Source organism: Ochotona princeps, chromosome 16 (assembly GCF_030435755.1).
Source record: "Ochotona princeps isolate mOchPri1 chromosome 16, mOchPri1.hap1, whole genome shotgun sequence".
NCBI lineage: Eukaryota > Metazoa > Chordata > Mammalia > Lagomorpha > Ochotonidae > Ochotona > Ochotona princeps.
This window is the reverse complement of record NC_080847.1, coordinates 14357118-14378578: the sequence shown is the minus strand read 5'-3', so window position 1 is coordinate 14378578 and position 21461 is coordinate 14357118. Positions and strand designations below refer to the sequence as shown.

Below are 21461 nucleotides of genomic sequence, written 5' to 3'. Positions count from 1 at the left end.
CTTCTAGGTCCACACAGCTCTAGCTCCTGTCTCAGTTGTGATAGTGCTAGCTTAAATGGTGTAGGTCCAGTTCACAAAGGCAGGATGTCTTTGTGTCTCTAGCACCCAACCTAGGGCTGGGTGTAAGAGTGTGCTTGTGGGAGTGTAGGGAATGAAAGGAATTATTCAGTGTAGTACGAGAAGCTGGACTAAGATTGATACCATTGTACAGCACGTATCACCTTGGGATGTCCACTCAGCCTAGGCATGTTGCTGACATGGATGGTGCTGGTGTTGTTGACGCCAGAAGCCTTCAAGAGCTGGTTCTGATTCTGGTTCTGGTGGGTGACCAAGAGTAGACTGCTTCCCAGAGCAGGAGCCTAGCTGCTCTGGGCAGCTGACAGGGGGATTACCATTCTCCTTCTGTGACCTACTTCCCCTTGGTTTTTGCTCCCTAAGTCCCTACTCTTCCATGGAGTGAGGTAGTGGGGAGGGGAGGGACAGGGGAAAGAATCTGCTCTCTGGCCAGGGGCTTAAGGGCTTTGCCATGTTTTATCCCAGAGCTGGAGGACAGGCGGGCGTGGGGGGCGGGTAGCTAAGCTGACAGGGCCCTGAACACAGCTGCCCAGGTCAGAGCATCATGGTGCTGGTGTTTCTCACACTTGCATCTCTGTGGATAAGCAATAGCCAGCCTGTTGTGCAGGGGAGAGCCTGGAGACTGGATAACCCAGGCCAAGTCCCTCTGCATGCCCTTGCCCTCAGTCCTCACCACAGGGCCTCATGCTCTTCTCCATACCCCAGACTAAGCTCAATACATACGTTTATTCGTTTGCTGAATTTTCTGTAAAATGGGATACTGTTTAAAATTTTTAGCTATTCCATATTACTTTTTTTATTATATTTTTGACATCCATATTACTTTTAACACAACAATTTGGTGAGGTGAGGATTATTGTTGCTACCCATGTAGGAGACCTGGATGGAGTTCCTGGCCTGACCTGACCTATCCCAGGCTCTTAGGGACATTTGGAAGATAAATCAGTGGACAGAAGATACCACTCTGTAACTCTACCTTTCAAATAAACAAAATAAATTTTGATCAAAAAAGGTGTGAGGATGGGGCTTTCGTACAGTACAGCAAGTTAAGCCACTGCTTGGTATGCATGTGTCTGCCTTCCGACTTAGCTTCTTGCTAATGCGCTTGAGAGGTGACATGTACTACTACAGGCTTCCTAAGTACTTGTGTCCTGGCTACCCACATGGGACACACAGATGGGGCTCCTGGCCTCAGCCTGGCATAACTTTGGCTGTTGTAGACACTGGGGGAGTGAATGAACCAACAGATGGAAGTTCTCTTTCATTCTCTCTTCCTTTCTGACTTTGCCTTTCACATAAATTTTTAAAATATATATGTAAGAGGCCTAAAGAGTGGAGGTGACTTATGTAAGGTCATGTAATATATGCCTTTGATCCTAGCACCAGACTTATGAAAACAGTTTTCAAAGGATTTATTTACTTGAAAGGCAGAGTTAAGAGAGAAAACGTTTTCCATTCACTGGTTCACTCCTCAAATGACTGCAATGGCTAGAGCTGAACTGTGCTGATGCACGCCAGGAGCTCCATCTGTCTCCAGTGTGAATGAGAGGGACCCGTGTACTTCCCAAGGTCTGCTGGTATTTGGAGCACAGCCAAGATTTGAACCCAGCAAGACTCAAACTCAGGCACAATAAAACAGAGAGCAGATATCTTAAACTTAACTACTAATGCCAAACACCTGCCTCTGGAAGCGGTTTTAAAAAGTGTTTTATAGGGCCCAGCATGATAGCCTAGTTGCTAAATCATTGCATTGCAACCACCGATATCTCATATGGGCACCAGTTCAAACTCCCAGCTGCTACACTTTCCATCCAGCTCCCTGCTTGTGGCTTGGGAAAACAGTAGAGAATGACCCAAAAGCCTGGGGACCCTGGAGATGTGCATGGGAGACTCAGAAGAAGTTCCTGGCTCTTGGCTTTGGATCAGCTCAGACCTGGACATTGTGGCCACGTAGGGCATGAACCAGTGCACAGAAGATCTTCTTGTCTCTCCTCTCTGCAGATCTGCCTTTCCAATAAAATTTAAATAAATCTTTTTATTTTTTTTTTGTAAAGATTTATTTATTTTCATTACAAAGTCAGATATACAGAGAGGAGGAGAGACAGAGAGGAAGATCTTCCATCTGATGATTCACTCCCCAAGTGAGCCGCAACGGGCCGGTGTGCGCCGATCCGAATCCGGGAACCAGGAACCTCTTCCAGGTCTCCCACGCGGGTGCAGGGTCCCAAAGCTTTGGGCTGTCCTTGACTGCTTTCCCAGGCCACAAGCAGGGAGCTGGATGGGAAGTGGAGCTGCCGGGATTAGAACCGGCGCCCATATGGGATCCCGGGGCATTCAAGACGAGGACTTTAGCCGCTAGGCCACACCGCCGGGCCCAAATATTTTTTAAAAAATGCTTTATAAAGTTAATCTTCAGACCTGGTGTGATGGCACAATTGGCTAATCCTCTCCTCGCAAGTGCTGGGATCCCATATGGGTGTTGGTCTGTGTCTCGGCTGCTCCACTGTCCATCCAGCTCCCTGCTTGTGGCTTGGGAAAGCAGTTGAACACAATCCAAAGCCTTGGGATCCTGCACCTGCGTGGGAGACCCAAAAGAAACTACTGGCTCCTGGCTTTGGATCAGCTTAGCTCTGGCCATTGTGGCCATTTGGGGAATGAACCATTGGATGGAAGACCTTTCTGTACCTTCTTTTCTGTACATCTGCCTTTCCAACAAAAAATAAAGTTTACACAAAGGGCCAGTGCAACAGATTAAGATGGACTTACAATAGTATCATTCCATATCTGAATGCTGGTGGGAGTCCCGCTGCTCAAGCCTTTGGGCCGGCAGCAAATGGCTTAAGTTCTTGGGCCCCTTGCACCCAGATGGAAACCAGGATGGAGTCCCTGGCCAGCTGTTGCAGCAATTTGAGTAGTTAGTCTTCCTTTTCCTCTGTTTTTGAAAGAATCATTTTTCAAAAAGTCAAAAGAATCGCCCGGTGCTGTAGCGTAACGGCTGAAGTCCTTGCCTCGCACACACGGGGATCTCATATGTGCACCGGTTCTAGTCCTGGCGGCCCCACTTCCCATCCAGCTCCCTGCTTGTGGCCTGGGAAAACAGTCAAGAACAGCCCAAAGCGTTGGGACCCTGCACCCACATGGGAGACCCGGAGGAGGCTACTTGTTTCGGATTGGGTCATTGCGGCCACTTGGGGAGTGAATCATCAGACGGAAGATCTTCCTCTCTGTCTCTCCTCCTCTCTGCATATCTGACTTTCGAATAGAAATAAATAGAAATAAATAAAAATTAAAGCCACCCTGGAATTTGTTCACAAATTCACAAGTTAAACCTTTTACAACTCTGCTGTTACGAAGGGTAAATTTAATCTATTGCTCACAATAGATTGTCAAAATCTGCAAGCTCCACAGACTCTTCTAGAAGCCTCTGTTCAAACTCAGTACGTCCCCAACCTCCCACCCTTTTTCCTCTCTAGAACGAGAAATTCTTCTTCCCACCAGTACCTCGTTTTTCTAGCAAAGTCCCTCCCTCAGGCTCCCGTCGCTGTTCGGTGAGCTACAGACTGCAGTCGTTCCCGAAGACATTGATTGGCAGGCACGCTCAAGAGGGCCACCAACCACACTTCTCAAATCCTGCAGAGCCCGCCCCCTTCCCACCCCCCTGGAGGCCGTGGTTTGTTTTGGCATTAGGCGCGCGCTGTGATGACGCCACGACGCTGACGCTTGAGAATGGCGGTGTCGGCGGCGGCCGTGGCCGCAGTCCTGGGACGGTCAGCAGAGTCGCCGAGACGCCGAAGAGCCCGCCGCCTGTGTGAGGTGAGGCGGTCCGGGTCGACGGCCCGGCGGGCGAGACGGGCTGACGAGCTGTAGCCGTTTCCTGGCGCAGCGGGGCTTGCCCGTGCCCAGCCCGGAGTCCCCATGCGTCCAGGCCTATGTGGCCAGGCAGGGAAGCAGGGCCAGGAGATGGCTTTCGGTGTCTGTGATCTCCGAGTCCTGGCTGGCGGCGAAACCACCTGCTGTGCTGGCTGCTGCATTTTGGGGCCCGCGTTTGCCTAGTGGACTTGGTCGTCTCCTCTCCATGCTGATACGCTGGCACGGGTCGGGTTGAAATAATCCTGTGGTGCTCATTGCCTTCCTCGAGCCTGGGGTCGGCTTCACTCCCTTCCTTGGCGGGAGGAGGGCGGAAGCACACTGTTGGCCTCCTTTGAAAAACAGGTCACTCTGCAAACCTGCCATCTTTCAACATACAAAGGAAAGCCTAGCGCCTTTAGTGGCACAGTCCAGTCCCTCTCTTTGAAGCTGCTGAAGTGAAAATTGCCGCCAGAAAATCGGAATAAGCCCTTTTCCACTTAAAACTTCTCCCTTTAGAATAAAGATTTAGGTTCTTAACACAACGTTTGGGATTTTGATAATCTGACAGAGGACTAATCCCACACTCTGCTCACATAGTTTACTGGGTTTGTGTGTCAGACCCCTGTGCGTTAAATATGCATTTTACTTTGTGGTACTCTTTCTCCACCTGCTGCTACCCACTCACCGTTATGGGAAACATACCTCTGTTCTTCATAAACTACCTGGGCTGTCATTTCCTTAAAAAAAAAATAAATAAAAAAAAAACACCAAAAACCTCCTATACCTTTACCCATGCTGGTACTATTGAGTATATCATGTTGTGTATGATGGTCTTAACTTCCACCTGCTGCTGCCCAGCTGTGTGCCTGGTGTAAAGCAAATGGCTTCAGTAGTGTTGGTTGAAAGCTTGGAAAGTTGGTGATTCAGGCATGCCTACAGATCTGCTGTATTGTGGCGCCCAGAAGGACCAGCATATGAGATGATGACAGCCAATTTCTGTATATGTTGTAGCTCTCCCCCAACCTTGAGAGGCTAAAATCTCCCGGGAGAGTTTTTTTTTTTTAAAGATCAACATATTAGCGATCCTTGGTCAGTGTCTGTATCTTGGAAGAACCCAAGAGATTTGAGTGTGTGCCTCCTGGTTGAAGATCTCTGTCGCTACTTCAGGAAACTGTTGTCTCTTTCGTTCAGTGATAAGGGCTTGTGAGCTCCTATCGCTGTCCTTTCCTATACTTGGTTGAGGCAGTCTGATTTGTTTGAGTTTTGGGGGCCCACATTTGGCATAATGGGCTAGACTGCTCTCTGGATGCTCCAATTTTTAATACATATATATATATTTTTTAAAGATTTATTTATTTTATTACAAAGTCAGATATACAGAGAGGAGGAGAGACAGAGAGCAAGATCTTCCGTCCGATGTTTCACTCCCCAAGTGAGCCGCAACGGGCCGGTGCACGCTGATCCGAATCCAGGAACCAGGAACCTCTTCCAGGTCTCCCACGCGGGTGCAGGGTCCCAATGCATTGGGCCGTCCTTTCCTGCTTTCCCAGGCCACAGGCAGGGAGCTGGTAAGATTTTATTTTATTTTTATTGGAAAGGCAGATATACAGAGAGGAGGAGAGACAGAGAGGAAGATCTTTCATCTGCTATTTCACTCCCCAAGCGGCTTCAACAGCCAGAGCAGAGCCCATCCAAAGCCAGGAGCCAGGAGCCTCTTCCGAGGTTCCCCCATGGGTACAGGGTCCCAAGGCTTTGGGCTGTTCTTGACTGCTTTCCCAGGCCACAAGCAGGGAGCTGGATGGGAAGTGGGGCTGCCGGGATTAGAACCGTTGTCCACCCCGGCATGTTCAAGGTAATGGCTTTAGCTGCTATGCCGCCTCACCAGGCCCAATAATTGTTGACCATCCTTCCCAGAGTGTCTCTTGTCAACAAGCCTCTTGGTTCTTCAGACTGAGCTGTGTGAAGGAAGCTAACATGATTTCCTTAGGGTCATGTCTGGTCACCAGAGAAAACTCTGGCAGCACCTTGTTTCTCATCAGCATAGATGTAATTGGCCATTCCCCGGGAATGCTGACTCACTCAAGGGTGGGTTTGCTGAATAAACACATTGTCGAGGTCTAATTGCTGTCGCCTGCCTGTTAAGTTATATAAATGAACTCGAGAAAAGTGCAGCCTCAAGGAGACCAGTTTAACCCCGACACTGACTGCAGTTGTACCCTGCTCAGTTTAGCCTTGCCCCGGGAATCGAGTGCCTTGCAGATCCTGGCATTTGTGGAATCTGAAATAGATGCTGTGGTTCTCTGTCCATCCCAGGTTTATGGCTGGGCCATTGAGACTTGTCTGGCCTTCTGTTAACTCTGTGACAGCATGTTGTGTGGACAGTTGGGATGCTCCCCACACCCTCCCGCTGTCCAGAAAGCACAGGTGTTAGGTGTGCAGAGTATCAGGATAGCCGAGAATGCTGTCTGCATTGAGTTGAGTGTTACACAGCGGGGTCATTCTCTGTTCATGGAGGATATTTTGGAAAGTTTAGCTTGGGCAGAAGTTAAGTAATTGTGCTTGTAAAGAGTTATTTACTTGAATTTTCTTTCATTACAGGAAATCTACTTAGTATTAGGCTGGTTTGTGTCAGCCAAGGCATCACTGAGTTAATTTTTGGTTCAGGCTTTTGTTATCATAAGTGTCTGACATGATACTGAGGTACAAAAATGTGATTTTGGGCCCAGCGCCGTGGCCTAGCAGCTAAAGTCCTCATCTTGAATGCGCTGGGATTCTGTATGGGTGCCGGTTCTAATCCCAGCAACTCCAGTTCCCATCCAGCTCCCTGCTTGTAGCCTGGGAAAGCAGTCAAGGATGGCCCAAAGCCTTGGGTTCATGCACCCGCATGAGAAACCTGGAAGAAGTTCCTGGCTCCCAGCTTCGGATTGGTACATCACTGGCTGTTGCGGTCGCTGGGGAAGTGAACCGTCAGATGGAAGATATTCCTCTCTGTCTCTGCTCTGCTCTGTATATCTGACTGTCCAATAAAAGTTAAATAAATCTTGAAAAATATGATCTTATCCTCTGGGTAAAAACTGTCTTAGAGGAATGCCTTCCAGATTACCAGCGTTGGAGTGGCTCTCCACAACATTTTAAGTATAATGGATTGGGATGGGGCCTGTGGCACAGCCCACTAGCCACTACTTGGAACACTCACCCCTTCTCATATCCAGCGGCTGGTTCAACTTTGCTTCAGACCTAATTCCATGCTCATGTACATGGGAAACATTGAATGGTGGTTAAAGTATGTGAGTTCCTGGCACTCATGTGGGAGACCCGAGTACAGTTCCTGGCTCCTGGCTTTGCCCTGGCCCAACTCCAGCTGTTGTATTTAAGGAATAAACCAGTGAATAGAAACAAACAAACAACAACAACAAAAACAGTGGATGGAAAGATTCCTCTTTCTGTCATTCTGCCTTTAAAATAAATAAATAGATTGAAAAAAATAAAACTAATCAGGGCCTGGCAAAGTGACCTAGCAACTAAAGTCCTTGTCTTATAATTGCCAGGATCCCATATAGGCATCGGTTCTAATCCGGGCGGCGCCACTTCCCATCCAGTTCCCTGTTTGTGGCCTGAGAAAGCAGTCGAGGATGGTCCAAAGCCTTGGGACCTTTCACCCATGTGGGATACCTGGTGGAGGCTCCTGGCTCCTGTCTTCGGATCGGCGCAGCACACGCCTTTGTGGTCACTTGGGGAGTGATTCATTGGATGGAAGATCTTCCTCCCTGTCTCTCCTCCTCTCTATATATCTGACTTCAAAATAAAAATAAACAAATATTTTTTAAAAAATGAATCAAAAGACCCTTGATGTGTAATCATCTACGCCATTAGTATCTTGAGAGCAGAAACTTTGGCTGGCTGCCTTCATTTTGTCTGTTTCAGTGCTTGGCAGAGTTCCTGATACGTAGCAGGAGCTCAGTGAGTTCAACAGTGGGAATTTGTTTTTGTTTATATTTATTTGTTTTTAAAGATTTATTTGTTTATTTGAAAGGCAGAATTAGAAAGAGAGAAGGAGAGAGAGAGAAAGCTCTATCTTTTTTTTTTTTTTAAGATTCATTTTATTTTTATTACAAAGTCAGATATACTGAGAGGAGGAGAGACAGAGAGGAAGTGGAGCCGCCGGGACTAGAACCAGCAGCCATATGGGATCAAGGCGAGGACCTTAGCCACTAGGCCACGCTGCCAAGCCCGAGAAAGCTCTATCTTATGATTCACACCCCTAATGGCCAAAAAAGCCAAGACTGAGTAGTATGAATCCAGGAATCAGGAGCTTTGTCCAGGTCTCCTACATGGGTGCAGGGGCCCCAGGGTTTAGACCATCTTCCCCTGCTTTCCTAGGTGCACTGGATTTTCCAGATGCATTCCTGGAAGCTGGATTCAAACAGGACAGTGTCCAGATTGGATGCTGGCATCAAAGAATGTAGCTTAACCTGCTATGCTATGCTGCTGGTACCAACATTAGGATTTCATAAAGAAATCTCCAATTATTGCCAGTATCCATACTTCATTTATTTGTCTATTTTTTAAAAGATTTATTTATTTTTATTCGAAAATCAGATATAGAGAGAGGAGGAGAGACAGAGAAAAAGATCTTTCGTCCGATCATTCATTCCCCAAGTGGCCGCAACTCCTGGAGCTGAACCAATCTGAAACCACGAGCCTCTTCCTGGTCTCTCATGCGGGTGCAGGGTCCCACAGCGTTGGACTGTCCACAGCTGCTTTCCCAGGCCACAAAGAGGGAGCTGGATGGGAAGTAGAGTTGCCAGGATTAGAACCGGCACCCATATGGGAATCCGGTGCGTTCAAGGTGAGGACTTTAGCCGCTAGGCCATCTTGCTGGGCCCTTAATTGTCTATTTTAAAAGGTTTATTCAAAATGCAGAGTTACAAAGAGAGAAAAATGAAGAGAGTGAGAGAGAGCTTCCATCTGCTCGTTTGTTCCCCCACATGGCTTCAATGGCTGGGGTTTTACCAGGCTAGAGCCTGGAGCTTCATTCTGGTCTCCTGGATGGAGGGAACCCAAGTACTTGGGCAATTTTCTGCTGCTTTCCCAGACACATTAGCAGGGAGCTGGGTTGTAAATGGAGCAGCTGAAACTCCAACCACTGTCGCTATGAGATGCTGGGCTTGGGAACTATATTTCTGATGGTGTTATGGGCTGTGGAATGGGCTGTGTTAGATGGAGTTGGGGTGCTGATACAGGAAGGAGGATGCAGCAAACCTTTTTTTGTTTTTTTTAAAGATTTATTTATTTTATTACAAAGTCAGATATACAGAGAGGAGGAGAGACAGAGAGGAAGATCTTCCGTCCGATGATTCACTCCCCAAGTGAGCCGCAACGGGCCAGTGCTGCGCCGATCCGAAGCCAGGAACCTGGAACCTCTTCCAGGTCTCCCACGTGGGTGCAGGGTCCCAAAGCTTTGGGCTGTCCTCGACTGCTTTCCCAGGCCACAAGCAGGAAGCTGGATGGGAAGTGGAGCTGCCGGGATTAGAACCAGTGCCCATATGGGATCCCGGGGCATTCAAGGCGAGGACTTTAGCCGCTAGGCCACGCTGCCGGGCTCGCGGCAAGCCTTTGAACTTCTCTTCCTTTCTCAGCCTTAAGGCAGGGGTCCCTCCCAGCTATATCATGTAGAACAGTGAGGTACAATTCGAGTCTTTGAAAAGTCGCGTCCTAAGTTACTCTTTTCTGAAAAGTAAATCATCAAAGTTGTTGTCATGAAATAATATTAAAATGTAAAATATAGTAAGAGTGAATGTGCAAATGTTTTTAGACATAAGCACTGAGTGTGTTTGTGGGAGACCTGGAAGAAGCTCTTGGCTACAGTCTATCACAGTTTTGGCTATTGTAGCAATCTGGTGGAGTGAACCAGGAGATCCCTTTCTGTAACTTTTTCTTTTAAGATTTATTTATTTTTATTGGAAAGTCAGATAAAAAAAGTGGAGGAGAAACAGAGGAAGATTTTCCATCCGATGGTTCACTCCCCAAGTGACAACAATGGTGGTCGGTGCTGCGCCGATCCGAAGCCAGGAGACAGAAACTTCCTCCAGGTCTCTCATGTGAGTGCGGGTCCCAAGGCTTTGGACCATCCTCAACTGCTTTGCCAGGCCACAAGCAGGGAGCTGGATGGGAAGTGGAGCTACTGGGATTAGAACTGGCACCCATATGGGAACCCCTCGGGTTCAAGGCGAAAACTTCAGCCGCCGGGCCCTGTCTGTAACTCTTTCAAACAAATTTCTGTCTCTCTCTCTCTCTCTCTCTCTCTCTCTCTCTCTCTCTCTCTCTCTCCCTCTCTCCCTCTCCCTCTCCCTCCCTCCCTCCCTCCCTTCTTTCCTCCCTTCCTCGGGAATAAGTGGTGAGGAGGAGGCAGATTTTACAGAGAAAAAGAGAGACAGAGAGAAATGGCCGCAATGGTTGGAGCTAAAGCAATCCAAAGGTAGGAGCCCAGAGCTTCATCCAATTCATTCTGGTCTCCCACGCGGGTGCAGGGTCCTAAGGCTTTGAACCGTCCGGCACTGCATTCCCAGGCCACTAACAGGAAGGTGGATGTGAAGTCGAGCAGCCGGGACTGGAACTGATATCCATGTGATATGCTGGCATAATACTCCACAACACCAGCCCCAATATGAACTTTCTTGTACAAATATATTGTAAAGAAGTGATATTTTAGGGTCTGGCATAATAGTCTAGCAGCTGAAGTCCTCGCCTTGAACGTGCCAGGATCCCATATGGGCATCGGTTTAATCCTGGCAGCCCAGCTTCCCATCCAGTTCCCTGCCTGTGGCCTGGAAAGCAGTTGAGGAAGGCCCAAAACCTTTGGACCCTGCACCCGCGTGGGAGACCCAAAGGAGGCTCCTGGCTTCGGATTGGTGAAGCGGCAGCCACAGCAATACTTGAGGAGTGAATCATCGGACGGAAGATCTTCCTCTCTGTCTCTGCTCTTCTCTGACTTTCCAATAAAAATAAATCTTTTTTAAAAATTCAAAAAAGTGTTTTTATTTATTTAATTGACAAATCAGATGTAGGAAGTAGAGACAGAGAGGAAGATCTTCCACTCCTGAGATGGCCACGATGGCTGGGAGCTGAGTCAATTCGAAGTGTAGAGCTCAGAGCCTTTTTCGGGTTTCCCATGCGGGTACAGGATCCTCAGGCTTGGGTAATCCTTGACTGCTTTCCCAGGCCACAAGCAGGAAGCTGAATGGGACACAGGACTGCTAGGATTAGAATTGGCGCCCAGATGGGATCTCTGCACATTCAAGGCGAGGACTTTTGCCACTAGGCTACCGCACTGTGCCCCTGTAGTATTGTTTCTGGAAGTAGATTCCTGGGTAAAATTCTCTGTTGTAGAAAAGCATAATAGTACGGTTTCCCTGCAGCTATCAAGGTCTTTGTTCACAGGGCTTTTGTCTCAAGTGACATGATTTTTTTTTTTTTTTTTGCCTTGTGTTCCTCCCTACTTGCCTCATGATCCTGTGCAGTTAATTGCTTCTGGGATTGCTGAGAGGTGCTTAGCCACTCGTTTTTGGTGAACCATATTTCAAAACACAGGACAGCTAATGGGGATCTTTGCAGTCTCAAGATTGTACAGATTTGCTCTGGAGGAACATGTTGGGGCTGCTCTCACAGAGGGCCAGGTGCCTCTGTGCAGACTCACACCTGTACCCACGAAGTTGTTTGTAGACCCCTGACCTGCCTTCTGGGCCCCCAGAATTCCCCACAAATGAGGTTAGAACTGATAGTCCTGACAAACTTGCTTTGGGGTTCTGAGCACTCTATAAAGCCCCAACCAGCTTCCTCCTTGTCGCACACACTATCACAGGTGTCCAGAATGTATAGCTCTGGTACAACCACTGATGAGTCTTCTTCCTGCCCCTTGAACATTTCTAAGGTTCTGAAATTGTTGCCTTATGATAAAAAGAACTCCAAGGACCAGACCATAATTCCCTTATTGTCAGGGAATAGTGAATGCCTGTGTTGAGGTCAGCGTTGGGCTAGAGAAGGGAGCTGTGGAAACCTGAGGAGTAGCCCCTTGGTCAAGGGGCCAACCACTGTAGAGGTCAGAGGAGACACAGAGAATAGTAAGCAGTAATGACCTAGGAGTTAAGAGTGATGGTTTCGGAGGGTGGGCTCTTCAGACGGGGTAGGAAGGATTGAGTCCGTGACCTGGGGAGGCAGAGATCTCTGTGCGTCTACGGAGTCCTACATGAAGGACCAGGAGAATTGGCTGTCACAGTCTTGAATGGATTTGGACATCTTCTCTTTTTTTTTTTTTTGTCTCTCTGTTTTGAAGATGTATTTATTTTTTTATTGGAAAGGCAGATTTACAAAGTGAAGGAGATACAGAGAGAAAGATCTTCCATCTGTTGGTTCACACCCTAAGTGGCCAAAACGCATGGAGCTGAGCTGACCTAAAGCCAGGAGCTAGGAGCTTCTTCCAGGTCTCCCACATGGGTGTAGGGTTCCAAGGCCTCGGACCAACTACTGCCTTCCCAGGCCAGAAGCAGGGAGCTGAATGGAAAATGAAGCAGTTGGGACACAAACCGGTACAATTTGGGACCCCAGTGTATGTAAGACAAGTTTTGCCACTGAGCCATCGCACTAGGCCCTATCTCTTTGTTTTAAGGTTTGTTTCTTTACTTGAATGGAAGTGTTACATAGAGGGAGAAGCAGAAAGAGAATAATCTTCCATCTACTGGTTCACTCTCCAGATCGCTGCAACAAGAGCTAGGACAATGCCTGTTTGAAATTTGGAGCCAGGAGTTTCATCCAGGTCGCCCTCATGGATGGAAGGATCCCACACATTTGGGCCGTCTTCAGCTGCTTTCCTAGAAATATTAGCAGGGAGCCTGGGTAGGAAGTGAGACATTGGGCGTGGTGGTGGCATGGCCTAGCAGCTGAAGTCCTCGCCTTGAATGCGCCGGGATCCCATATGGGTGCCAGTTCTAATCCAGACAGCCCCGCTTCCCATCCAGCTCCCTGCCTGTGGCCTGGGAAAGCAATCAAGGACGGCCCAAAGCCTTGGGAAGTGAGACATATGAGGCTTGAAGTGGCACCATGTTGGTTGCTGGCCACCCTCTGCTTTTCTTGGCCTGTCATTTAAAACTTTTTTTTTAAAGATTTATTTTTATTACTAAGTCAGATATACAGAGAGGAGGAGAGACAGAGAGCAAGGTCTTCCGTCCGATGTTTCACTCCCCAAGTGAGCCGCAACGCGCCAATGCACGCCGATCCGAAGCCGGGAACCAGGAACCTCTTCCAGGTGTCCCACGTGGGTGCAGGGTCCCAATGCATTGGGCCATCCTCTCCTGCTTTCCCAGGCCACAAGCAGGGAGCTGGATGGGAAGTGGAGCTGCTGGGATTAGAACCAGTGCCCATATGGGATCCTGGGGCATTCAAGGTGAGGACTTTAGCCACTAGGCCACGCCGCCGGGCCCACTTTTTTTTTTAAGATAAAGGTTTATTTAAACTGCAGAGAGAGAAACATAGGACAGATATTCTATTCACTGGCTCATTCCCCAGTTAGCCACTACGGCCAGAGCTGAGCCTGTCTAAAATTGGGAGCCAGGAGCTTCTTTTGGGTCTCCTAAGCGGGACAGGAACCCACTTAGGCTGCCCTTCACTGCTTTCCCAGGCCATTAGTAGGGAACTGGATCGGAGGTGGAATCACCAGTACTTGGGACCAGCGTCCATGTGGGATGTAGGTGCCGCAGATGGAGGATTAGCATGATATGCTACTGCACTGGATCCAGCCTGTCAGCTTCTATAATGTGTCAGTCATGTTGGGTGCTCATGCCCACTACCACACCACTCAAAGTGCTGCTTTCCTTAAGGCGTGCTGTAGATCAGGCTGGATCTGGCTGCTTTCTGCAGTGTTAGCATTGGTGACTGTTACACTGGTGTGGCAGGATCCTCCCGAAGCTTCCTGGTCATCAGGTTGGGTACAGAAGAAGGCTGTGTTCTTCCTGGGAGTTTCATCAGCAGCCTCCTGTCCCTGGATCTGTTTTCCCCTCACCAGTGTGGAGGGACAATCTAATATCTGTGATCACCTAGGAGCTGTTGCTGTGTCTGCTACTCCTTGAGCCAGCAGCATGCATTTTCCCTACTCCTGTAGTCGGGGTGGAGGTGGACTACAGCCTTATTCTCTCTCTGTAAATGTTCTAATTGGAATGAATGTGAGAAAAACTGTTATCAGAAAAGAGGGGGAGGGGAGAAAGATCGGAACATTCTTTGGCTCTTTTACTGTTGATTTTCAATCCTTCGGCAGGGTTTATTTGTTTAAATTGGAAAATCATGAATTTCTTCTATAAACCTTAGTGTTTGTCTTCAGGACCAGATTTGGTGTGCACATTTGAATGCAAAGAACCCATACTTATCTTGGAGATGAAGATTTATTCTGTGCGGGCCCAGGGTTCTCTCCTGAAAAACAAGTCCTGTTGGAGTGGCTGTGCCAAGTTGCCTGTGTAGTTTGGCTGGCTGCTGTGTGAGAGCTGTTGTTGCTTATGCAGTGGTCTTGGGGATCGAAATCATGAGCTTGGGTTCTGCCTCAGGAGTACTGGCCCAAGAGTTGTCATTTTCCTGAGCTTCAGCTTTTCATTATTGAGGGCTTGTATTTTCCCTGAAGGAAGAAATGAGTGCAGAATTCCAAAGTCCATAGTTCTAACCTTAGGTCTCTGAGAAAAGAACCCTCATTTTAAATGACTTTGTGTAAATATTTCCTAAGTTGCCGTGTGGAACAAAATGTGGAGCCTCCTGGGCACTTGAGGGAGAGCTGCAGCAGGCCGTGGGGAGCTTGTGTTGTTCGTAGAGGAATTACCTCTCCTGAGAGGAAACAGGAACCTCCTTCTTCCAAGAATCATGGTGACACGTTGATTATCTATATATTTTTTTAAAGATTTATTCATTTTTATTGGAAATCCGGATATACAGAGAGGAGGAGAGACAGAGAGCAAGATCTTCCATCCGATGATTCACTCCCCAAGTGAGCCGTAACGGGCCAGTGCTGCGCCGAACCGAAGCCGGGAACCTGGAACCTCTTCCAGGTCTCCCACGTGGGTGCAGGGTCCCAAAGCTTTGGGCTGTCCTCGACTGCTTTCCCAGGCCACAAGCAGGGAGCTGGATGGGAAGTGGAGCTGCCGGGGTTAGAACCGGCGCCCATATGGGATCCCGGGGCATTCAAGGCGAGGACTTTAGCCGCTAGGCCACGCCGCCGGGCCCATGTGACACGTTGATTAAAACCTGCATCTTTAATCTGTGCCCTCCAAATTCCCCTGTATCTGATAAATTTGTGAGTATGTTTTAGTAATGAACTAATTTCTTGAAAGAGTTCCCATAGTGGTCATCATTGCAATTTTTTATTTTTTAATTAAAAAAAAATCAATTGATTTGAAAGGCAGAGGGACAGAGAGAGACAGAGACACAGAGAGAGAGAGAGAGAGGGAGTGAGAGAGAGAGATCTTTCATCCGCTTGGTCTCTTTCCACATGGCCACAACCCACATGGCTGGAGTGTGCCCAGACCAAAGCCAGGAGCCAGGAGTTTCTTTCGGGTCTCCCACTTGGGTGCAGGAGCCTAAATACTTGGGTCATCCTCCATTAGTTTCCCAGGTGTATTCCCAGGGAGCTGGATAGGAATTGGAGCAAGTGGGATTTAAATGATCATTTATATTGGGATGCTGACATCACAGGCAGTAGCTTTACTTGCTGTTCCATAGTACCAGCCTGTGTTTTTTTTTTTTAAAGACATTTGTTTATTTTTATTGGAGTGGCAGAGCTGCAGAGACAGACAGAGATATCTTCCATCTGCTGGTTCATTCCTCAAATGGCTGTAGCAGCCAAGGCTATGTGGATCTGAAGGCAGGAGCCAGGAGCTTCTTCTGGGTCTCCCATGAGGATGCAGGAATCCAAGGACTTGGATCTTCCTCCAGTGCCTTCCCAAGTCATTATCAGGGAACTTGATTGGAAGAGGAGCTACTGGGACTTTAATTGGTGCCCATATGGGATGCTGATGCCTCAGATAGAGGCTTAGCTTGCTATGCCATGACACTGGCCCTTGATTTTCATTTTTGAAAAAAGATTTATGTGGGGTATGGTAACCTAGTGGCTAAAGTCCTTGCCTTGAATGTGCCAGGATCCCATATGGATGCCGGTTTATATCCCAGCTGTTCCACTTCGCTTCCAGCTTCGTGCTTGTGGCCTGGGAAGGCAGTAGAGGATGGCCCAAAGCCTTGGGACCCTGCACCCATGTAGGAGACCCAAAAGAAGCTCTGGGGTCCTGGCGCTGTCAAAGCGAGGACTTTAGCCGCTAGGCTGCCATGCCGGGCCCATGCCTGCTCTACTTCTCATTCAGCATTCCCACTAATGCAACTGTTGAGTGCAGCACAGGATGACCCAGGTATTTCAGCTCTTGCACCCAGATGAGAGGCCTAGAAGAGGCTCCTGGCTCCTGACTTTGGATTGACCCAGCCCCGGAATTGTCATTTGGAAATAAACCAGCAGGTGGAAGATCTCTATTTGTCTGCTCCTATCTTTCTCTGTAACTCTTCCTTTTAAATAAATAAATAAATAGATATATCTTAAAAAGCTTTATTTTTATTTGAAAGGAAGATTTATAGAGAGAGGGAGAGATAGAGAGAAAAGGTCTTCCATCTACTGGTTCACTCCCCAAATCCTCACAGTGTCCAGGGCTGAGGTGATTCATAGCTGGGAACCAGGAGTCTCTTCTAAGTCTCCCATGCAGGTGCATGGATCCAAGGACTTGGGCCAACCTTTGCTACTTTCCAAGGCCATAAGCAGAGAGCTGGATCAAAAGTGGAGCAATCAGAACACAAACTGGCACCCATGATGCTGGCACCAAGGGTGGAGGATTAGCCTGTTGAATCATGGCACCGGCCCCTGTTTGCTTCTAAACTCTTTGACGGCCCTCTGTCATATCCTAAGAGTCTGCTGGTCTGCACCATAACTTGTGCTATTCCCTGGAACGAAAATTTTGGTGTCCAGCAGCAACTATGTGCCACAGAACTGCACCTTACTAGACACAAGGTACTGCTCTGGGCTGCTGGGCCTTAGAATGTGTTACCGTCTCCACCTGACGTGCTCCTTCCATCTCTCCTCCTTCAGGCAGCTTTCCCAAACCCTGTGTCCCTCCATGTGATGTTGTGTCTCAAGCCAAACTTTTGCCATGCTCTGTTAAAATGACTCATGTATATGCTTTTCATTTAAACTGTGCATTTGTTGACCATGCTTTGCTTGTTTTTATTATTGTGTTACAATATAATCCACTTTGGACCATGTCTTACCTGTGTCTCTAGCACCTAATGGATGTCCAAAGAAATATTTTTTTTAGATTTTTATTTATTTTTATTGGAAAGGCAGACATACAGAGAGGAGGAGAGGCAGAGAGGAAGATCCTCGTCTGATGGTTCACTCCCCAAGTGGCGCAATGGTCGGAACCGAGCCAATCCGAAGCCAGGAGCCAGGAGCTTCTTCCAGGTGTCCGACACAGGGGTGCAGGGTCCCAAGGCTTTGGGCCATCCTCGACTGCTTTCCCAGGCCACAGGCAGGGAGCTGGATGGGAAGTGGAGCTGCCGGGATTAGAACTGGCGCCCATATTGGACCCCAGCATGTTCAAGGCGAGGCCCTTAACCACTATGCTATTGCACCGGGCCCCCAAAGAAATATTTGATTGGAGTTAATGACTTTACACCCATTCTGTAGGTCAGTTAGAAAGATGTTCTCAGTCACAGGTCTTCCATTAAACCCTGGGGTCTTTAGAAGGTCTTAGGGAAGATAAGTCTAGCTAGAAAAATCGCAAGTCCCAGAGAGCATTCAGCTGCTGGGACTCCATCTCCCAAAGGCGCTAATGGTCCCGACATCTCTATCTGGGAAACACACGCGGAGGGCTCTTGGCCAAGGATTCCATGGGAGTAGGGTGCCCTAATGTGCACCTTAAATGTAGAAGACCCAGTGTCTTCCCTCAGCTTGAGGCCTCCTCTGCTCCTTGCATGAAGTCCAGGCTTGTTGGGCAGCTCTCTGGAGATGGGGTGTTGAGGCCCGGCTTCCAGCTGGCTCTGTGCTTTTTGTGGGATTTCAGCAACGTAGTGAGCAGAAGTGAGAGACCCTGGGACAGGGTGTTGAGCTGCTGGGTGAAGACAGTCTGTTATCCAAACAGTGAAAGCCATGCAGGAGAATGAGGTCAGGACAGAGACCCAAGCAGTGGTTTGCGATTGTTTGTTGTTGGGGTTGGATGGTTTGGGGTGGGGTAGGGTAGGGTGGCAGGGACCAGCGCCTGCACGGAGGCTGAAAAGCTGGGAGAGCCATCCTGAGGGAGGCCTCAGAAAAGCTGCTGTCTGTATTCTGTTGAGGCACGATGTTGGGGATCAGGCCTCCAACACTCTACACCCCCGGTTCAGGAAAGATGAGTCAGAGTAATAAGGGGAATGATTTTGACATTTACAAGGTATGAGATTTCAGTTAGGGTAAAGGACCAAGGTGGAATAGAGAAGGGGGTGATGCATGCTCTTCTTCCCTCTCAGGGCTTGAACAGTATGAAGCTGAGACCTGGGAGAGAGGAGTGAAGACCATGGAGTGAATATCCCACCTTCAACTTGACCCTTCAGGAGCCTGGACTCTGAGCACTCAGAGACCAAAGCCATCTGTTTAGGGAGTCATATTAATGTTTGGTCCTGTGTCTGTCTTTTTTATCTTATCGATATGATATTACTTGCTTTTACTTGAAAGACAGAGTTAACAGAGGCAGGAGAGAGCAAGAGAGAGAGCTGAGAGAGAGATCTTCCATCCTCTGGTTCACACTCCAAATGGCTGAGCTGGACCAGTTCTAAAGCCAGGAACTTCTTCTGGGTTTCCCATGTGGGTGTAAGGGCCCAAGCACTAGGCCATCTGCCACCACATTCCCAGGTCATAAGCAGAGATTTGGTTCCGAAGTGGAACAGCCAGGATTTGAACCTGCACCCATAGGGGATGATAGCCAGACAGGTGGAAGCTTAATTTGCTAGACCACAGCACTGGTCCAGAGTCAAGTCCTTAGTCTAGGTCAGATATGATAATGAGGACTGAAGGGAAGGCTCTAAGGAGGCTGGTTGGTACATGTTGAGCAATCTGTCCAACCTGTTGACTTGCCCCTTCTTCTCTGCACAGGTATAGACGGGGCACTGCCTGCAGAGCAGGTCCTGCCAGCCTCGCTGGAGAGGATGCCTGCACCTCCGTGATGGGCTGTGGGACAAGCAAGGTCCTTCCTGAGCCGCCCAAGGATGTCCAACTGGATCTGGTCAAGAAAGTGGAGCCCTTCAGTGGCACTAAGAATGATGTCTACAAGCATTTCATCACAGAGATGGACAGTGTTGGCCCTCTCAAAGCTGGGTTCTCAGCAGCCAGTCAGTATGCACACCCCTGCCCTGGGGTTCCCACTCCCGGATACATAGATCCTCCATCAGAACCACCACGCAGAGCCAGGGTTGCTAAGTACCGGGCCAAGTTTGACCCACGTGTGACAGCTAAATATGACATCAAGGCCCTGATTGGCCGAGGTAGCTTCAGCCGGGTCGTACGCGTGGAGCACCGGGCAACCCGGCAGCCATATGCCATCAAGATGATTGAGACCAAGTACCGGGAGGGCCGGGAGGTGTGTGAGTCAGAGCTGCGTGTGCTACGCCGAGTGCGCCATGCCAACATTATTCAGCTAGTGGAGGTATTTGAGACCCAGGAGCGAGTGTACATGGTGATGGAGTTGGCTACTGGGGGTGAGCTCTTTGACCGCATCATTGCCAAGGGCTCCTTCACTGAGCGTGACGCCACAAGGGTGCTGCAGATGGTGCTGGATGGCGTTCGCTATCTACACGCACTGGGCATTACCCACCGAGACCTCAAGCCTGAGAATCTGCTGTACTACCACCCAGGCACCGACTCCAAGATCATCATCACTGACTTTGGCCTGGCCAGTGCCCGCAAGAAGGGCGATGACTGCCTAATGAAGACCACCTGCGGCACCCCTGAGTACATTGCCCCCGAGGTCCTGGTCCGCAAGCCCTATACCAACTCAGTGGACATGTGGGCACTGGGCGTCATTGCTTATATTTTGCTGAGCGGCACCATGCCCTTTGAGGATGACAACCGCACCCGGCTGTATCGGCAGATCCTCAGGGGCAAGTACAGTTACTTGGGGGAGGTGAGTCTGTTCTCCCCTGTCTTAGGGGTGTGGGGAGGCTTCTGGGTGGGAAAGCCCACGCTGCAGCTCTCCTTCAGAGGGTATGCTCTTGGACCCCACAAAGCAAGATGGATAGAATGGCCCGCTTGAATTCCCTCAAGGCAAGTCCTGAGGTGAGGATGGGAAGCAGATAGTTGTTTTGGGATACAGTTCCAGTAACGAAAAGTGAGGGAGTGAGGAAAATGAGGCAGGAAAGGAAATGAACCACTAGGGTCTGCTCCCACAGGTCCCTGGAACTCAGTCCTACTGGGGATTTGGAAAATGCTTCAGAATTACACTACTGAAGGGAATAGAAGAGTTGAGAAGAGCTGGTTTTTTTTTTTTTTTTTCATTCTTTTCATTTTTTAATGATTTTTACATAGCTGGTTAGGGTAATAAGGGTTAAGGGTTACAGGAAGGTGGATGAGACCATTATTTTCACATTCTCCTTTTTTTCCTTCCTATATTGGCTAAAGGAGGGAGATAAGAGGAGACGCCACATCTAGCCTCCCAGCCATCCCAGGGTCCCCGATGTGGGGCATGCTCTGAGGGTCCTGCTCAAGAGGTTTTGATAGTTCAACAGTTCTGAATTACTGCTAATCTCACTTGTGTTTGTTTTTAATCCACTGACTCCTATGCTTCCTGGTTTGAAATTTTCTTTGGGGACATTAAATCCCTGGGCCTTCCAGGTTCTTCTGAATGACAGTGCTGGAAAAGGTCCTTAGGTAGGGAAGCAGAAGCACACAGAAAGCTGTTCCCAGGCCTGGCACCTGCAGGTGAGCCCAGAGTGTCCTAAGAGGACATGGGGCACAACCTCCCCAGCGTCTGTCTACTCTGGGGTCTCAGGCAAACTGAACTAAAGGAGCCCTGTCTTTTAGGAACAGCTGCTGCTTGCCTGCTCACCTTTGTCAGGCAGCAATGAGGACTCCATGTATTCAGATCATCTGATTTTTTAAGGAGAAATGAGATAATCTGCTTTATTTTTTCTCCCCCTTACTTTTCTTTCTGTTAGTTGGAATCTAATTCATATATTTAAGCAGCACCTTGTATACCAATAAGCACTAACCTGTGGGCCAGATTCAACCCATATCTGTGGATCAGTCAATAGTCCTGATATGTGAAAACTCTGTTGGGCTTCAGCACTACTAGTAGCCAAAGAAAGGGGCAGGTAAAGTGAAAGCTGGTCGGCCTCTAGGAAGGATGCTGAGTGGTGGGGAGAACCAGCTGATTGCTTGAAACATTAGTCACTGCCTGCCAGGACACAGTGGTGTGCTTGAAAGGCTGTGAGAACATGTGGCA

General features: G+C 48.7%; 1 protein-coding gene across 1 annotated transcript in view; it reads left to right on the top strand.

The window, feature by feature from the left end:
- Positions 1-3757: 3757 nt before the first annotated feature.
- The window catches only part of PSKH1 (protein serine kinase H1), a 32045-nt gene continuing 14341 nt past the window's right edge, over positions 3758-21461 (top strand). The window contains exons 1-2 of the mRNA XM_004583962.2: positions 3758-3888; positions 19118-20144. Of these exons, the coding sequence (XP_004584019.2) occupies positions 19188-20144 (957 nt within the window). The 5' untranslated portion in view covers positions 3758-3888; positions 19118-19187. The remainder of the gene's footprint in view (positions 3889-19117; positions 20145-21461) is intronic.